General features: G+C 40.8%; 2 protein-coding genes across 11 annotated transcripts in view; one reads left to right on the top strand and one right to left on the bottom strand.

The window, feature by feature from the left end:
* The window catches only part of LOC136436665 (teneurin-3-like), a 191,299-nt gene that overhangs the window by 129,221 nt on the left and 48,549 nt on the right, over window positions 1-13,529 (top strand). Inside the window, exon 1 of one of the 10 annotated variants that reach the window (XM_066430838.1) lies at window positions 7,114-7,278. The exons of the other annotated variants lie outside the window; for them this stretch is intronic. The gene's annotated coding sequence lies outside the window, so the exon portion shown is untranslated. Of the gene's footprint in view, window positions 1-7,113; window positions 7,279-13,529 lie in introns of those variants that run through there. 10 annotated transcript variants of the gene reach the window in all.
* Window positions 42-1,822, bottom strand: LOC136436664 (zinc finger and SCAN domain-containing protein 29-like). The gene is made up of 2 exons (XM_066430835.1): window positions 1,093-1,822; window positions 42-535 (listed from the first exon to the last, which is right to left on the bottom strand). Exons 1-2 carry the CDS (start codon window positions 1,424-1,426, stop codon window positions 294-296), a joined length of 576 nt encoding a protein of 191 aa, XP_066286932.1. The 5' UTR covers window positions 1,427-1,822; the 3' UTR covers window positions 42-293.

Genomic DNA, 13,529 nt, shown 5'->3' on the forward strand with positions numbered 1-13,529 from the left:
TGAAAATGAAGGTAAAGGTCACTCTGATTTACAGGAAAAAACAATTACTGCATGGAGGAGCCAGAGCCAGGGTTAACCTTTCATGAAAATTGTGATAAAATATTTATGATACATTAGGCAGATATTGTTTCAACATTTGTGAACAATTAACAATACACTCTCTCAAAGTATAGCATATTGCTGTAAATAGCATGAGAAGATAACAAACAGGTCAACCCTCTTCATATCATTTTGTGTCAGGCACCAAATAACAACTCAAAATAACAAAGAAGAGAACCGTGTAAAAAATACTTTCAAAAAGACTTGCCTGTTGAACTTTGGTTTACTTCGTCCCCAGTGCTGAGAAGTGATGATTGGGTACCGGTGTCATCACCCGTACCACCCATACTGTCAGCAGATAGGGGGTCCCATTCAGAGGGAGGAGTGATCGAGCGAGATGACACAGTGTCGTCTTCATCCTCCTCGTCTCCAGACACAGCATCGTCATCGTCATCCTTCTCATCTTCGTTACCGTCCACCTCATCGTCAGATGGCCCTGCAAAAAGAAATAATGGTCGAAATAAATAAACACCAAATTAATTTACATAAACAATTGCTGTTAGCATATCTATACATTTCTAACTAGCTTTGTAAACTACTAATGAGCAAAGACTTCAAATTGATTGTCATCGAGATGACAAATGAAATCATCATCTTTCTCACGGGCTGGAAATAATCTTTTGGCATCACTGCTATGTAAAAATCTTGCATGTTTACTAAAAATGACTATATATATATATATCATATATCTCTCTCTCTTTTCCTCATATATATATATATACATATATATATATATATATATAAACAAAATACCTGAACCGAAGACATTGGTGTATCATACTTACATGCCTACCTTGGCCATGTTGTTTGTGAAATGACATTAATATGAAAAATATTGATTATACAAGATTAAGGCAAATGCAAATTTTGCATAGTCTCTACTTATATTTACACAACATTGATAAAAAGATATAGACTATAGCCGAAACTGGAATAAAATTTCATCGTCAAAATTATATTTTCAAAAAGTTCTAAAATACCTGAGGTACTTACATACTGTCTGCATTGTGAAGTGGGGGGTTGTTGCGGGTCTGTCTCCAAGGATATCCTCCATCTCGTCGTAGAAGGGACAGCTGATTCTTCCACTTCCACTTCTCTCGTTTTCCTTCTTTGCGAGTCTATACTTGTACCGCATCTCTCTCATTTTTACTTTAACTTGCGTCGGTGACCGATAGAAGCCCTCTTTTGCCAGCCCTTCAACGATCTTTTTGATGACCATGGCATTTCGCCATGTCTCGAGTTTTGCCTGGACACACTCGTCGCTCCACAAGCCTATCAAGCAGCGAGTTTCGGCTTCCCCCCAAATCTTGCCGCGGCTTTCTGCCATGTGGCTGTCCGTATGTCCGATGATAATATCTGGGATATGTAGCGGCCGTCAAATCCACGCAAAATGACAAAAAAACAAGAAAAAAACAACAGCAAACAAAGCCTTCAATGAACAGAAAAATGGCGCGGGATTTCCATGTGGTTTGACAGGAAATAGCTTATTTGCATATGACCCGTGACCTCCCACTTCCGTCGCCGGCGACGGTTTTCTTTAGACAGGGAAAAAGGCCGTCTCGGCCCCCCCGCTGAACGTCGTGCGACTGGGTCCGAGGTGGTCGCACGACATTTCGAGGATTTCCCGTTTATTGCCGTCGTACGATTGTTTTGATCGTCTTTAGACGGCCAAAAATTACCGTCGCCGGCGACGTCGCCCACGACGATGATCGCACGACTCTAAAATGTCGTAGGTCTAAAGAGGCCCTAAGACGGTGACCGCCCTATGTTCCGAAATCCCTATGTTCCGAAATCCCTATGTTCCGAAATCCCTATGTTCCGAAATCTCTATGTTCCGAAATCCCTATGTTCCGAAATCCCTATGCTCCGAAATCTAACAGAATAAAATCGAAATTCAAGGTGAATATAAATTTATAGTATATGTGACTAAATGTTCCAACTCTGGGCCATAATTTGGTAGAGAGTTGTGGCTTAACGAGGTTCATGGTGGCATTTAGATTTAGATCCTATACCTTCCTCTGATACTCTTCTCTTGTGCCATTTGGGAGATCCTGAACTCTGTTAAATTTGAACCAGAGGCCGAACCGCATCGCAAATGTCTTGTTCATGTATGAGTGAATTTTTTTTCATTTCCTTATATTTTTAAAAAGTATATATATATTCAATTGCATATCTAACTGGCGCGAGGTCATTAGATATCTTAATCTTTGATATCTAAATTCTCCGAATACCAAGCAGCATTCAGACAGTTTGGACTATGAAATATCAAAATATGAAAGATTTTCGAGATTTTTATAAAAAATCTTGAAATATTCTTTGAAAAGAGTTTTTGATAGCTAGTTCAAATAAATTGAATTTTTTTATAACTAATGCAAAAATCTCGAAATTTTCGAAAGCTGATATAGAAAAATCCAATCTTTTTCAAACGATCAAACGGAGTTTTAAATGCGTCATGGACTCTTCCTAAGAAATATGGCCGTGTGTTGGAACATTTCGATAGGGGTTTTTGAACTTATATGGCATAGGGATTTCGGAACATAGGGATTTCGGAATATAGGGATTTCGGAATATAGGGATTTCGGAATATAGGGATTTCGGAACATAGGGCTGTAACCGCTAAGACTGCTACTAAGAGCATCTTTTTAGGCCCATATTGATGAATTTGATGTCATGTTTTCCCCAGGCTGCTTTTTACCACATCTAACTAATTTAAGTTGAGCTTATAGCATTTTACATCCGGACTGACTCCAACATAAACTTTGGCTGACTTGTGCTAGGAAGAGGTTGCTAACACAATTTGGGCCACTGCACACAACTGTTGGTACTTATTACCTCTACTGATCCATGTGATAGCCACTGTCATGCATGTTTGGGTCTTAAAACGAACAGAAAAATGTTCATGGCAGGGTTAGGGCTGCTTGGTGTCCTATTTTGATTTTCTGGGCCAAAAGTTAACAGGGGATCCTAAACCCTGCTAAGTTTAATTTGTGCCTCATGTGTTATCTTCACATAAAATATCATGTGTGCTATCAATGTTGACATGAAACTATGAGATGATTTGTAAGCTTTGAAATCTGAAAACATGTCATGTTGTGAGTGCTTATACATTTTGTAGTTGTATTTGACAAATACATAAAAATACATGGAAATAACCACGCAGTGGTGTAAAACTACAGGACAGTGGATAACCAAGTAGGTTAATAAATCACAGAGAACAGAATGCTCAAACTGAAATTCTGCAGTTAGTATCTTGCCAAAGATTGTTCTCTGCTGTGCTTTTGACACATCCTTCATTGACAATACCTTGTCTGTCAGCTAGTTCTGTGGACATTGATGGATGGTATTCCAGCTGTAACTGCTGAAAGGAGAATCACTTTAAATGTGACATTCTCCTGTCTTATGTGGGCAAGTGGTGAGGTCAGATTGAAGATATTTGTGACAGATTATTTTGATCTAAACATATTTACAAGTGCCTTTACATTATATCAAAATAGACTTGTTATTGAATTGTTTTCTCATGATTCAAATCACCCACAAGTTACTCAAGGAATTATTACGACATGCAGTACTGTAATAATAAGGCAATGAAAAGTTGCCTTGTGTTATCATGTGTTTCCCTGTTGTTGTTTGTTATTTTATAGACGTTTTCCTTCATGTCTGTGAAGTTTATAAGGAGGTAAAATTATCTCTCCATTAGTTTTTCTGCACACAGGAAGTTGGTATAAATTCCGCTGTCATGCTGATGAATCTGAAAGAACAATGTCGTAACATCAGCTCTGAAATATGTCCACACCCTGCAGCAAATGGGTTTCTCCTGCCATGTCCAGAGTTTCCGTTACAAAGCAAACTTCCTGCACAGATCAGATAGAGCTCTGTTTTATGATCCCAGGGCATGTGATATGAACCATCCATCTTCTGTAAAACCCTCTACATCAAAGACTATCAGAGGTTGTTGTCACAGCTTGGGGTGGGCTTGGACTCTAGCCCAGCACATGCTTTGTTTTTCTAGCATTATTTCACAATCTAGAGATGAAAGGATACCTGCTATTTAAAAATCACCACGGCCACTCCCCTCTGTGTGTGTCTTATCTTCAAGCAGATGTGGGAAGAGGACTTGGTGATAGAAGGCAGTGATATTTTCTAGCCAGTGTCATCTTAGGCGCAGTTTACATTACGTTTTTCGCGTCAGCGGCGAAATTTCCCGCTGTCGGGAGGCCGCTGTCGCGACGCCTCTAGACACACCGCCCGGAAATCTGACAGACACCTGCGGTGCTTGCATTTCGCCATCTTGTAGAAAGTATCGGGCGTAAGCATAACAAAAGCAAGAAACAAAATTGTATGATTGTACAACGGTAGACGGCGTCTCCCCGCCCGTATTAAACTACGATGCAAAGCCTTGTTTATGTGTAGATATTCCATGCTCATCACTCGTAAATGTGGGGAGGGGGGCACAAGTACGATAAATATATCCGCGGGGAAATGAATGCACGGCACAAAAGTCGCCGCGGATCCCGCGAATCTCTCTCTCTATATATATATACCGGGGATCTAAGTAGACTTACAGTATGCTAATCAACGCGTGCTTTATGCTAATCGCCGAAACCCTGACTCCCGCTGACGCGAGCCCGACGTATTCTCTTTAGACGGAGTTTGAAGTTGACGGGGACTCCCGCTGTGCTGACGGGCGACGGCTTCGAAGCTGACGGGAGAAAATTTGTTGACAGCGGGACTACGTCGACGGGAATTGTCTTTACACGGGGTTCCCGCTGTCGCCAGTGGCGCTGACGCCAGTGGCGCTGACGGCAAAAGTATAATGTAAAGAGAGCCTTAGTTTATCAGGGATTTTATACTTATGCTGGTGAGGGGAGAGTATAGGAGCCACGGTAAACTAGATACTTTGTTAATTGGTTTGGTTTTTTAGTAGTCAGAAAATGTTACTATTTGCCCTACCGACATCTGTAGAGATTCAAGAGTTTGCTTGATGCCATCCCTCCTGCCAAGTAATCATGTTCAGAAACACTTGACTCTTGTCCTTTGTGTAAAGTTTACAGAGGTTCATCATTTATCTTTGTTTGAGGGAGAGATCCCTGCTTGGAATGGAGCCCAGCATGTTCTCACTGTCTGGCACAGATTTGTGAAACCTGCTCCAACACATGAAAAAGTTCATTCATGAATGAATGAATGAAGTTCAGAGAAATGTCAAACATCTGCAATGTCTTAGTACTCTTACCAGACACCCTATATGGTGTTGAGATCAAATATCTCTTTCTATCATGCTATTATGGTGGAGTAGGTTTTGGTTGATACCAATTCAATTTTTTGGTTCCCAGATTGTGAAACAAACAAAAATGAACTCAACATGAAAACATGATGTCCTAGGAGAAAGTCTGTACCTTTGTTCAGTTTGTGTACACATTTTTTGACATAATGTACTAGTATAGTATTCAGATCCAAGTTTCAGATTCAGATCTTCACAATTACTGTTCTCTTGTGGCTGAAGTCTTGCAGAATGATTCTAGGATGGTTTATGAAGCATCAATTCTAGGCAGCATTTCCAAGTACCCACTTTGAATAATTTCTGTTTGAGTTACAGCTAGTCTTGTATTTCATGCAGATTCCATCTCTAATTTGACCACTTACACAAACAGGATACAGCCAGATCATGTTTCAAAATAAAAGGGTCCAACTTACTTTCCTCCTTCTTATTCATCTTCTGAAGGGTACTAGCTAGTATTCAATACTTGGAGGCTTTAAAGATGTCTCAAGTTTATAAACTAAATTAGAATGAAGAATTCTTTATCTGTTCTGTGACAACTCATACTTCTTATCTATGTTTAGTTTTAAAAAAGATGACAGTAAAATTATGTTTGGAATTACAAGAAGATGATTCATACAAGACTCTGATTGATTGAGAACCAGTCTCTGTTACTTGATCATATGTCCATGCTTGACTGATAATGAAGAGAAGCCTGTGATTGTATCTTATCATCTACAATCAAAATTGTTAAGACTCCTGAACTGCATTTTTGGGATCCTCTTGCACACCAAAGCAGGTGAAGTTTTCCTAGTGCCTGTCTGAGGGTAGGATAATTAGAATGGAGAGTTGTTGATCGAATCTCCTCTGATCTCATCCAGGATTTGCGGAGATTAGGGCAGACAGCAGGAGTGTCTCTGCAGTTGTACTGGGTTATGCATGAAAGCTGGAGGGTGATCCTGCTTATTCAAGTGTTTTCTGTGAAGGGGTAAGGTTACAGGAGGGTTTGCAGAGTCAGCTAGGCCCTTGGGGTTTACAGAAACCAGCCTTGTTTCTGGGAGTTTGGAGTTGCTGGCCTCCTGGAGTTAGAAAGAAGGTGATACCCACTCAAACTTTGGTAGCATGTGAAGAAATGTTGACATGGATAAGAGATTTTTTTTTTTTACAAAATACACCTAATTTCTTCTGATAGAATGTAACCTGTGGTAAGACTGCAGGAAGATCCTTTATGTCCATGATCTTAGGGGGAGACTGAAAGTCTGAAACTCATTGCCAGATCAACAAGTAAGTGCCAGAGACAGTAAATTTGTTCAAAACTATGTTCATGTTGGGAGAGCCGGAGGTATGAAACATGAAAATTTGAGTAAAGACCAGGACACCGCAGGCCTCCTCTCCCATGTGTATCATCAAGGTTTTGATCAACAGTCTCACCAGGTGGGCTAGTCCCCATGGCCAAGGGAGAAACCATATGTGTGTCATCTGATCAGTGATGACAGGCTGTGTCATTCCACCTCTCAGGGGGTGATGTCAGATGTCAAAAATTTTCAATTTCTAATAATTTGATAGTCTTTTCTGAGTCCAAAAAGTCGAAATTTACCTTTGTTGAGATACATTTGGAGAAGAGGGTGAAAAGCATGTTTTTTAGTTTGATAAAGGTTGCATTTGTCATTGTTTTGACTTTGTGTCACCCCAGAAAAATGCAAAAATGGTACAGCCCGGTAATTCCTCAAGCCAGTGGGGGGATGACTAAATCTGTCACTGGCATCACTTCCTGGCAGCTGAGCCACAGGCGCAAGGTCTGGATGTGTTTCCTCTGAGTTTTCCATGTGGGTTGTGGTTTCCCTCAGTCACTCTCTCCCAACAGTTCTATAAACTTCCTCTGTAGCCGCTGGACTTTTGATTTTTACGTTCCTGTGGAGAAAGAGGTAAGTTCCCTGTTGCAGATTGCTGTTTTTCACTTCATGTTAGCATGTGAAATGTAGGAGGAAATTGTGAAAACAGCAAGAGGTCTCGGAGCAAGTTTGTTCTGCCAAGTTGTTCCAGTTGCCCTTTATGGTTCAACCATTCGGACTTTTAAAGATATCCCCAACTTCTGTTATTTGTGGAAATTTATAATTTTGTGTTTATATGCTTTTGTGTAGAGCCTGCTTTCTTCCTGCTAATAAGCGTTGTGTATTCAGATGGAGGTGTTAACTGTGTAAGTTGTCAAGTCATGACTGGGTGCTAATTTTTCACCCAATGTGTTAATAATAGAGTCAGCTACTGCTGCGGTGTTATCACCCCCAACCAGACTTCATCTAAGTGTCCTTGACAATTGTGTGGTGCTTCCTACCATTTAACCAGCATTAGTCAAAGTTTGGGTGGTCAGAGTTATAATTTCTTTTTGCTGGCTTGACGGGTAGCAATTTATTCAATAGGTTGTTTCCCTAACCATGTATTCCGTGCAGTTTCCAGTGACAGCTTTCTATTTTTTGCCTCTAAATACTATCATTACAAGGGACACACCCAAAATTTTTAATGTGAGGGGAGTTTGGAGAGTTTTACTGGCTTTTCCTGAACTTTTAAACCCCTGCTAAGAAAGGGTCAGTGACGGGGTCACACACCAGACATGTATTTCTCATCTAATTGCCTTTATTTATGTTGCAAATCGGTGTTTGGAGCAGGGAGATCCTGTGGCCAAGGGATGAAAATCTGGATTTCACGGTGTGAATAGGGAAGGTGCCCATCAGTCTGGAGACTATAGACACCCACAAAAGCACAGAACTTGTCTTTGTGCCGTCTTTTTCATTGTCCTCTTTGTGGTTGTGGCTTTCCTTGCAGTGCGGACATCGTGTTTTCGCAGTGTGGAAAAACTTTTCTTGTAGCCAAGGTAAACTTTTGACACCCTGTGGATGCGGTGCTGCTATCAGTATTACCCATGTTTGCATCCTTCCAGTTCATTGAGCGCCTTGCTTCAACTGAACCAAGCCCGCTGTCAGAGGCGCCCAGAACTTAGCCCCCCTTTGTACTTGACCATTTGTTGCAGGGTTGATTGCTATAATTATGTCCATATGCCCCCCTTGTTTGTGGTGCTGGGATTTCTGATTTATAATCCTGGCAGATCTATTATTCATGCAGCGCTTCCATTATGAATGACCATGGTCTGTGGAAACACATGTTGCCTGCAACAGAAGGGGGCATGATGAAGTGTGAACAACCCATTAACAAGTCTGTGAAATTCCTTTCCTTGTCTCTATGATGATAGATGACACCAGGCTGGTCAAAGGCAAGTTTGATGAAGCTCTGATAAGAAAGAAAATTGTCAGAAATTAACTTGCAAGTTTGACAGCAGTGAGCGATAGGAAAACATTGGTATCACTTTTCCTGTTCTTGTCTCTGTATTGATTCAGTCAGGTCAAAGGCAAGTTTGATGGAGCTCTGATAAAAGAAAGTGTCAGGAACGAACTCACAACTTTGACAGCAGCCATGGATAGGAAAACATTAGTATCATTTTGCAAGCAAGCTGAGAAGCTAGTGTTTCAGTCTTGCCACTTGCGTTTCCCACCGGGACCAATAATTTTGTCAGAACTTGCAGGATTAATGGCCAAAGTCACGACAAGCTCAATGTCGCCCTAACAAGGGTGCTGTGTGGACCTCAAGCTCTCATATTCTCCCATGCATATTTGTTATCAAAGTCTAACATCATATAAATTCTTTTCAAGTACTTCAAAGAAAAGAAAATGTTTTTTTTCCTTTTGAACATTATCTTGGAGTCAATGTCATGAATTCCTGTCTGGCTTACACTATTTCAGCAAAGCCATTGGCGTAGTTGTATATACAACATTTTAAACCACACTGAAGATATGTACATATCCGGCACTAACCACATATTCAAGTGCATTCAAACATATCCTGACCACCTAGGTAGTTTTGTTTATGCGACAGTAAGTGACAATAGCTTGAAGGCACTCATACTTCTCAGAAAGTTTATATAAATGATTGTATTGGCAAATACAAAGTTGATATCTGTAGCCTCTGTTGCAGGCTTTAGTTAGTGGGTGTCAAGTAAAGGCAATGTATCTACCAACTACATGTTGTATCTGTAAACATGTGACCTCAGTGCCTCTTTTGGAGACTAAGCATGCAATTGATTTCCTTCTAGGCCAGCCATAGCTTTGAGCCTTTGACAAATACTTGGTAATTGCAGAAGGGTGTCAAAAAGGTCATCATTATGTTGTGGGAGTGAGCAGTGAGTGTGAAAATACATCCATATGCAGCCAAGTAGAAACTACATCAAGGGGAAGTTTGTAAAACAATTTTAGATGTTTATATTTCTTGTAATTCTGAAAGTGTAGCATGTAAGTTGATGAAGCAGATCAGTGATGAAATGTTATCTATTAAAAGGGAAGGTAGCATAGTACAAAAAGATTTAAAAACCTCCTTGAATAATGACATCAAAAGCATAACCACACTGGCCTTTCACTCAGAGGATCACAGAAATGACCCTTTGAGGTCAGAGCCAATATGTTCTATCTATGTTATTACCCCAGGATTGGAGGGAGGGCAGAGCTATTTCCTTGCTATCATGTAATATTCATACATCTACACTTGGCTGGTCACACACTCTGGCTTATGCCAAGGTTGCTCACTCCAGAGCAGGGATTCTTCTATTGCTTACAGCGAGGGTTGTCTGGTGAGATTCTAGATGACTGCAGTTTTCAGCTTTGTAAGTTGGTTGTACAGTTCGTTGCTTCAAGGGTAACATGTTCATGTTTGACTGATAACTGAACAGCAAGAGCTTGAAGTTGATTACTGGGAGCAGCCTGCTTGCTTTGGCAATATTTATGCTCCAAAGGTCTATTTTTGAAAACAAAGTCTCTCGAATGGATTTTATGTACTTTTGAAACTATTCTCTTTATTATAGGGTTTCTTACCCTTTAGGAAGCGACATACTATGTATTTGCAAGACAACAGCTGACAGCAACTGTATCATACACAGTCCATAGTCCATATAGTACTAGTAGCCTGAATCTCACTTGAAACATAACATAACATAGAAAGATGAACGAAATCATGTTTGGATTTTAGGGTAGAGTGGTCTGTCCCACTTTAAGTAATCCTCTCATATTTCAGTAAGATCTCATTCTTTGAATATGTGATTCTTATCATGCCTGCTTTGATGTTTGTCCATTGTTCATAATGTCTCAGGGCTGCACATAAAACGACTTTAACGTGAGGAGGAGGATCACCCTCTTTCTTCTCCTTCTACCTTTGATGTAGCTTCTGAATCTTTCTCTCTGCTTATCAGATGTTTTGTTCTTTGCCTTTTCTTTCTCATTACGACCTGAGAATGCAGGTTGGGGCGGCTACGCTCAGCAGATGTTGCTCCCCTGGCCAAGGTCTCACGCTGAGAAGATTGCCCATGATTACCCCCTGTCCACTCCTCACCTGTAATTATTTCCCACTTTCCAAATCTCTATTCAACTCTTGGCAACTTCTCCAGCTGCCCAACGGGTAACACATGTTCACTAAAGTATTTTTCCAGAAGGTTAGGCCAACCTTGTGCGTTCTCAGATTTAGAAAGTAGGGTGAACATGAAGATCAACATTAAAACAGAGCCTAAGGGGAAAGTCTGCACCTGGGTACACACAGGTTCAGGGAGTGAATTTTGTCAGATGCAGATTTCTCTTTCAGCCCTGTTTCATCATCATCGCTTGATTCTGAAATTTTACTTTTGAGAACGAAGGAAACAAGTTAGCTCTCAGAGTCAGGATTTTTAGTGTTCCCTAGGATGAAACCGGAAGGCGGGGTCGTAAGGAGACGACCGCAGGTATGACACATGCCATGTCGTGTTGTCTGGTTTAGCGAGGCAGAATGGGGAGGAATGCTGTAAGCGCACAAAGTTCAATACCCCGGGGGCGTCGCTGTCAGGTCGGACGCTTCGCAGAGACGGGAGGGAAATGGGCATTATTGTAGTGGGCCGGGCAGGTGAAGTGGTAATACCCACCTGTCAATGTGATGTATGCAGGGGCAGGGGGAGTACAGCGGACAAAAGAAACGCTTCGGTCAAACAATTGTTGGTCACACTGAGACCTGTAGTGTCCAGAGGCAGGGGGTTAGACCACCAGGTGAGGCCTGAATTGCTTTCCAGGTGACCCACCTTGTCATTATAGCGATCGCTGGCTCGAATCCAAACCACAGGGACATCGCTGCCACAAGCCAACTGTTCTCATTGTAGCAGAACATACTGAAAGGGTTCGCGGAGCACACAAGCTTCTAAATTGAAGGTGACATTGGGGGAGTGTTCACCTGGCCAAATCACTACAATCTACCTGGTAATTACAACCTTCCTGGCGTTCGTAACTACCTACTTTACAACTGCAGAAGAAAAGGCAAGTGCGGTGTCTTCGTGGTGGTCTTCGTTCAACGTGTCTTCTCTATCCTTTGTTTCGGGGTGGTGATTGTCAGTATCTTACAGTTTATGTTTTGTTCATCCCTCTTTTAATTATTTTGATGAACCGCATTGTTTGCCAATTGTGAAGGGGCTATGTTGGGCTCTGGAGGCACAGAGATTTTAATCATTTCCGTGACTTGAAGGCACAGAACACTCCTCGCCGCTCAGACCTGCCATAACCTGATTTCCGTAGTGTCTAGTTTGCAGACCATTTTATAGTTTACTCCCAGATGGTACTAAAAACATTTGTAAGCTCTGAAACTCCCTGTAGAATTTGTCGTTATATTCGGTATGGTTTGATTAGAGTTCAGCCTGGGGGCTAGACTTATTTTGTCTTGCTGTGGGAGTTTTCCCATTAATTCTTGCCCATAGATTTCTCAGAGAACCTTACTATTTTTTACCCAACATCTGCTTGAATATCACCACATGATCTGATACCTTTGCATATTTTCAAAGCAAGTCATAGATCTTACTTATATGAGTAGCATTCACCATTAATGAATGTATAATTCTATGGCTGCATTACCAACTGTAGTGTTTATTTATAATCTTCCAAAAAACTATAGGATTAGCTAGATTAGGATGGTTATTAATAGTTCCTAAGCTACTATCTAGGAATGAAGATTTGTTACATTTTGATAGGATCCTTGAAACCCATTGGTATCACAGCAAAAAAATGTATTGAGACTGTTAATGATTGGCAGAAAATTGTAATCTTTTCTTCATAATTGATTAATTCTACTTACAATTTTTTGTCAGGCCTTATTGTTAAGAAAAAGTCAATATTATGCACTCCAAAGTCTTAAGATAATGAGAAGAACATCTTTGTGGTCAAAGCTTGCAGTAAGAGAGTATAAACATCTCCAGGTTTATGGAACAGGAAAAGGATCAAAGCCAGCTTTGTTGAAGTCTCCAGCCTGTGCTTTTACCTGCTTTGTTGAAAGGATCCCCCAAGATTAAAGTCTGGTCTGTGTATCCTTCCGAAGTAAACAGTTTTGACTTTCCCTGTTTGTTTGTGCAAGGTCAGCCCAGGTTGTGTCAATGTTTGGTTTCCTAAAGCTCAGTCACTGCTCAGCTGAACTGACCTGTAAAAGGAAGATCTAGAATTTACACCAACAATAAACTTTGGACAAACCCTGGGTACACCCCCCTACACTTTTGTCCTGCTGTGATGGAAATGGAAATGGACATATATCCCAATGCTTACTGAAAAGCCATTCTTTTGCTAGCTGTAACAAGGACAGGTGCTAGATCCAATATGTACAGGTACCAGAGAAATTCCCCCGCTCTTTTTGAAAAGTCAGAAGGACTGCAGCCCTCTCTAGTAAGTATAGAAGTCAGAAAGGACAATGGTCGGGGACTGCTGGTAAACAAAGTTGCCTGAAATGCAACCATTATATCTATATGGCCTTGTCTGTATCATCTGGATCATTTCTTACTGAAAGCTTTGAAAGATTTCATCACTTACAGAATCTGGGTCACAGCAAGTACATGACTATGCTTAATATGCAGATTTGCATACAATCGTGTGGATCTGGGTTCTTTCAAGCGAAGAACTACATGTAGATTGCTACGTAGTTTTTTTTGCTGTGTCTGTCCTATGGGTGCATCATGATGTTCCTGTGATAATAAGTTTTTGTGTCCACCCTTCATTCAATCTTATTGGCTAAGTGCACTTTTGTCAGGGAAAGATTTTTAAGGGTCAAAGCTGAAGCAAACGATCTCTATAACACATTACAAAAG

This window comes from Branchiostoma lanceolatum, chromosome 6 (assembly GCF_035083965.1).
Source record: "Branchiostoma lanceolatum isolate klBraLanc5 chromosome 6, klBraLanc5.hap2, whole genome shotgun sequence".
NCBI classification, from domain to species: domain Eukaryota; kingdom Metazoa; phylum Chordata; class Leptocardii; order Amphioxiformes; family Branchiostomatidae; genus Branchiostoma; species Branchiostoma lanceolatum.

Coding starts and splice junctions, on each gene's coding strand:
- LOC136436664 (XM_066430835.1), bottom strand. CDS start 1,426: ATGGCAGAAAGCCGCGGCAAGATTTGGGGGGAAGCCGAAACTCGCTGC. Junction 536..1,092: donor CTTCACAATGCAGACAGTAT/GTAAGTACCTCA, acceptor TTCTTTTTGCAG/GGCCATCTGACGATGAGGTG.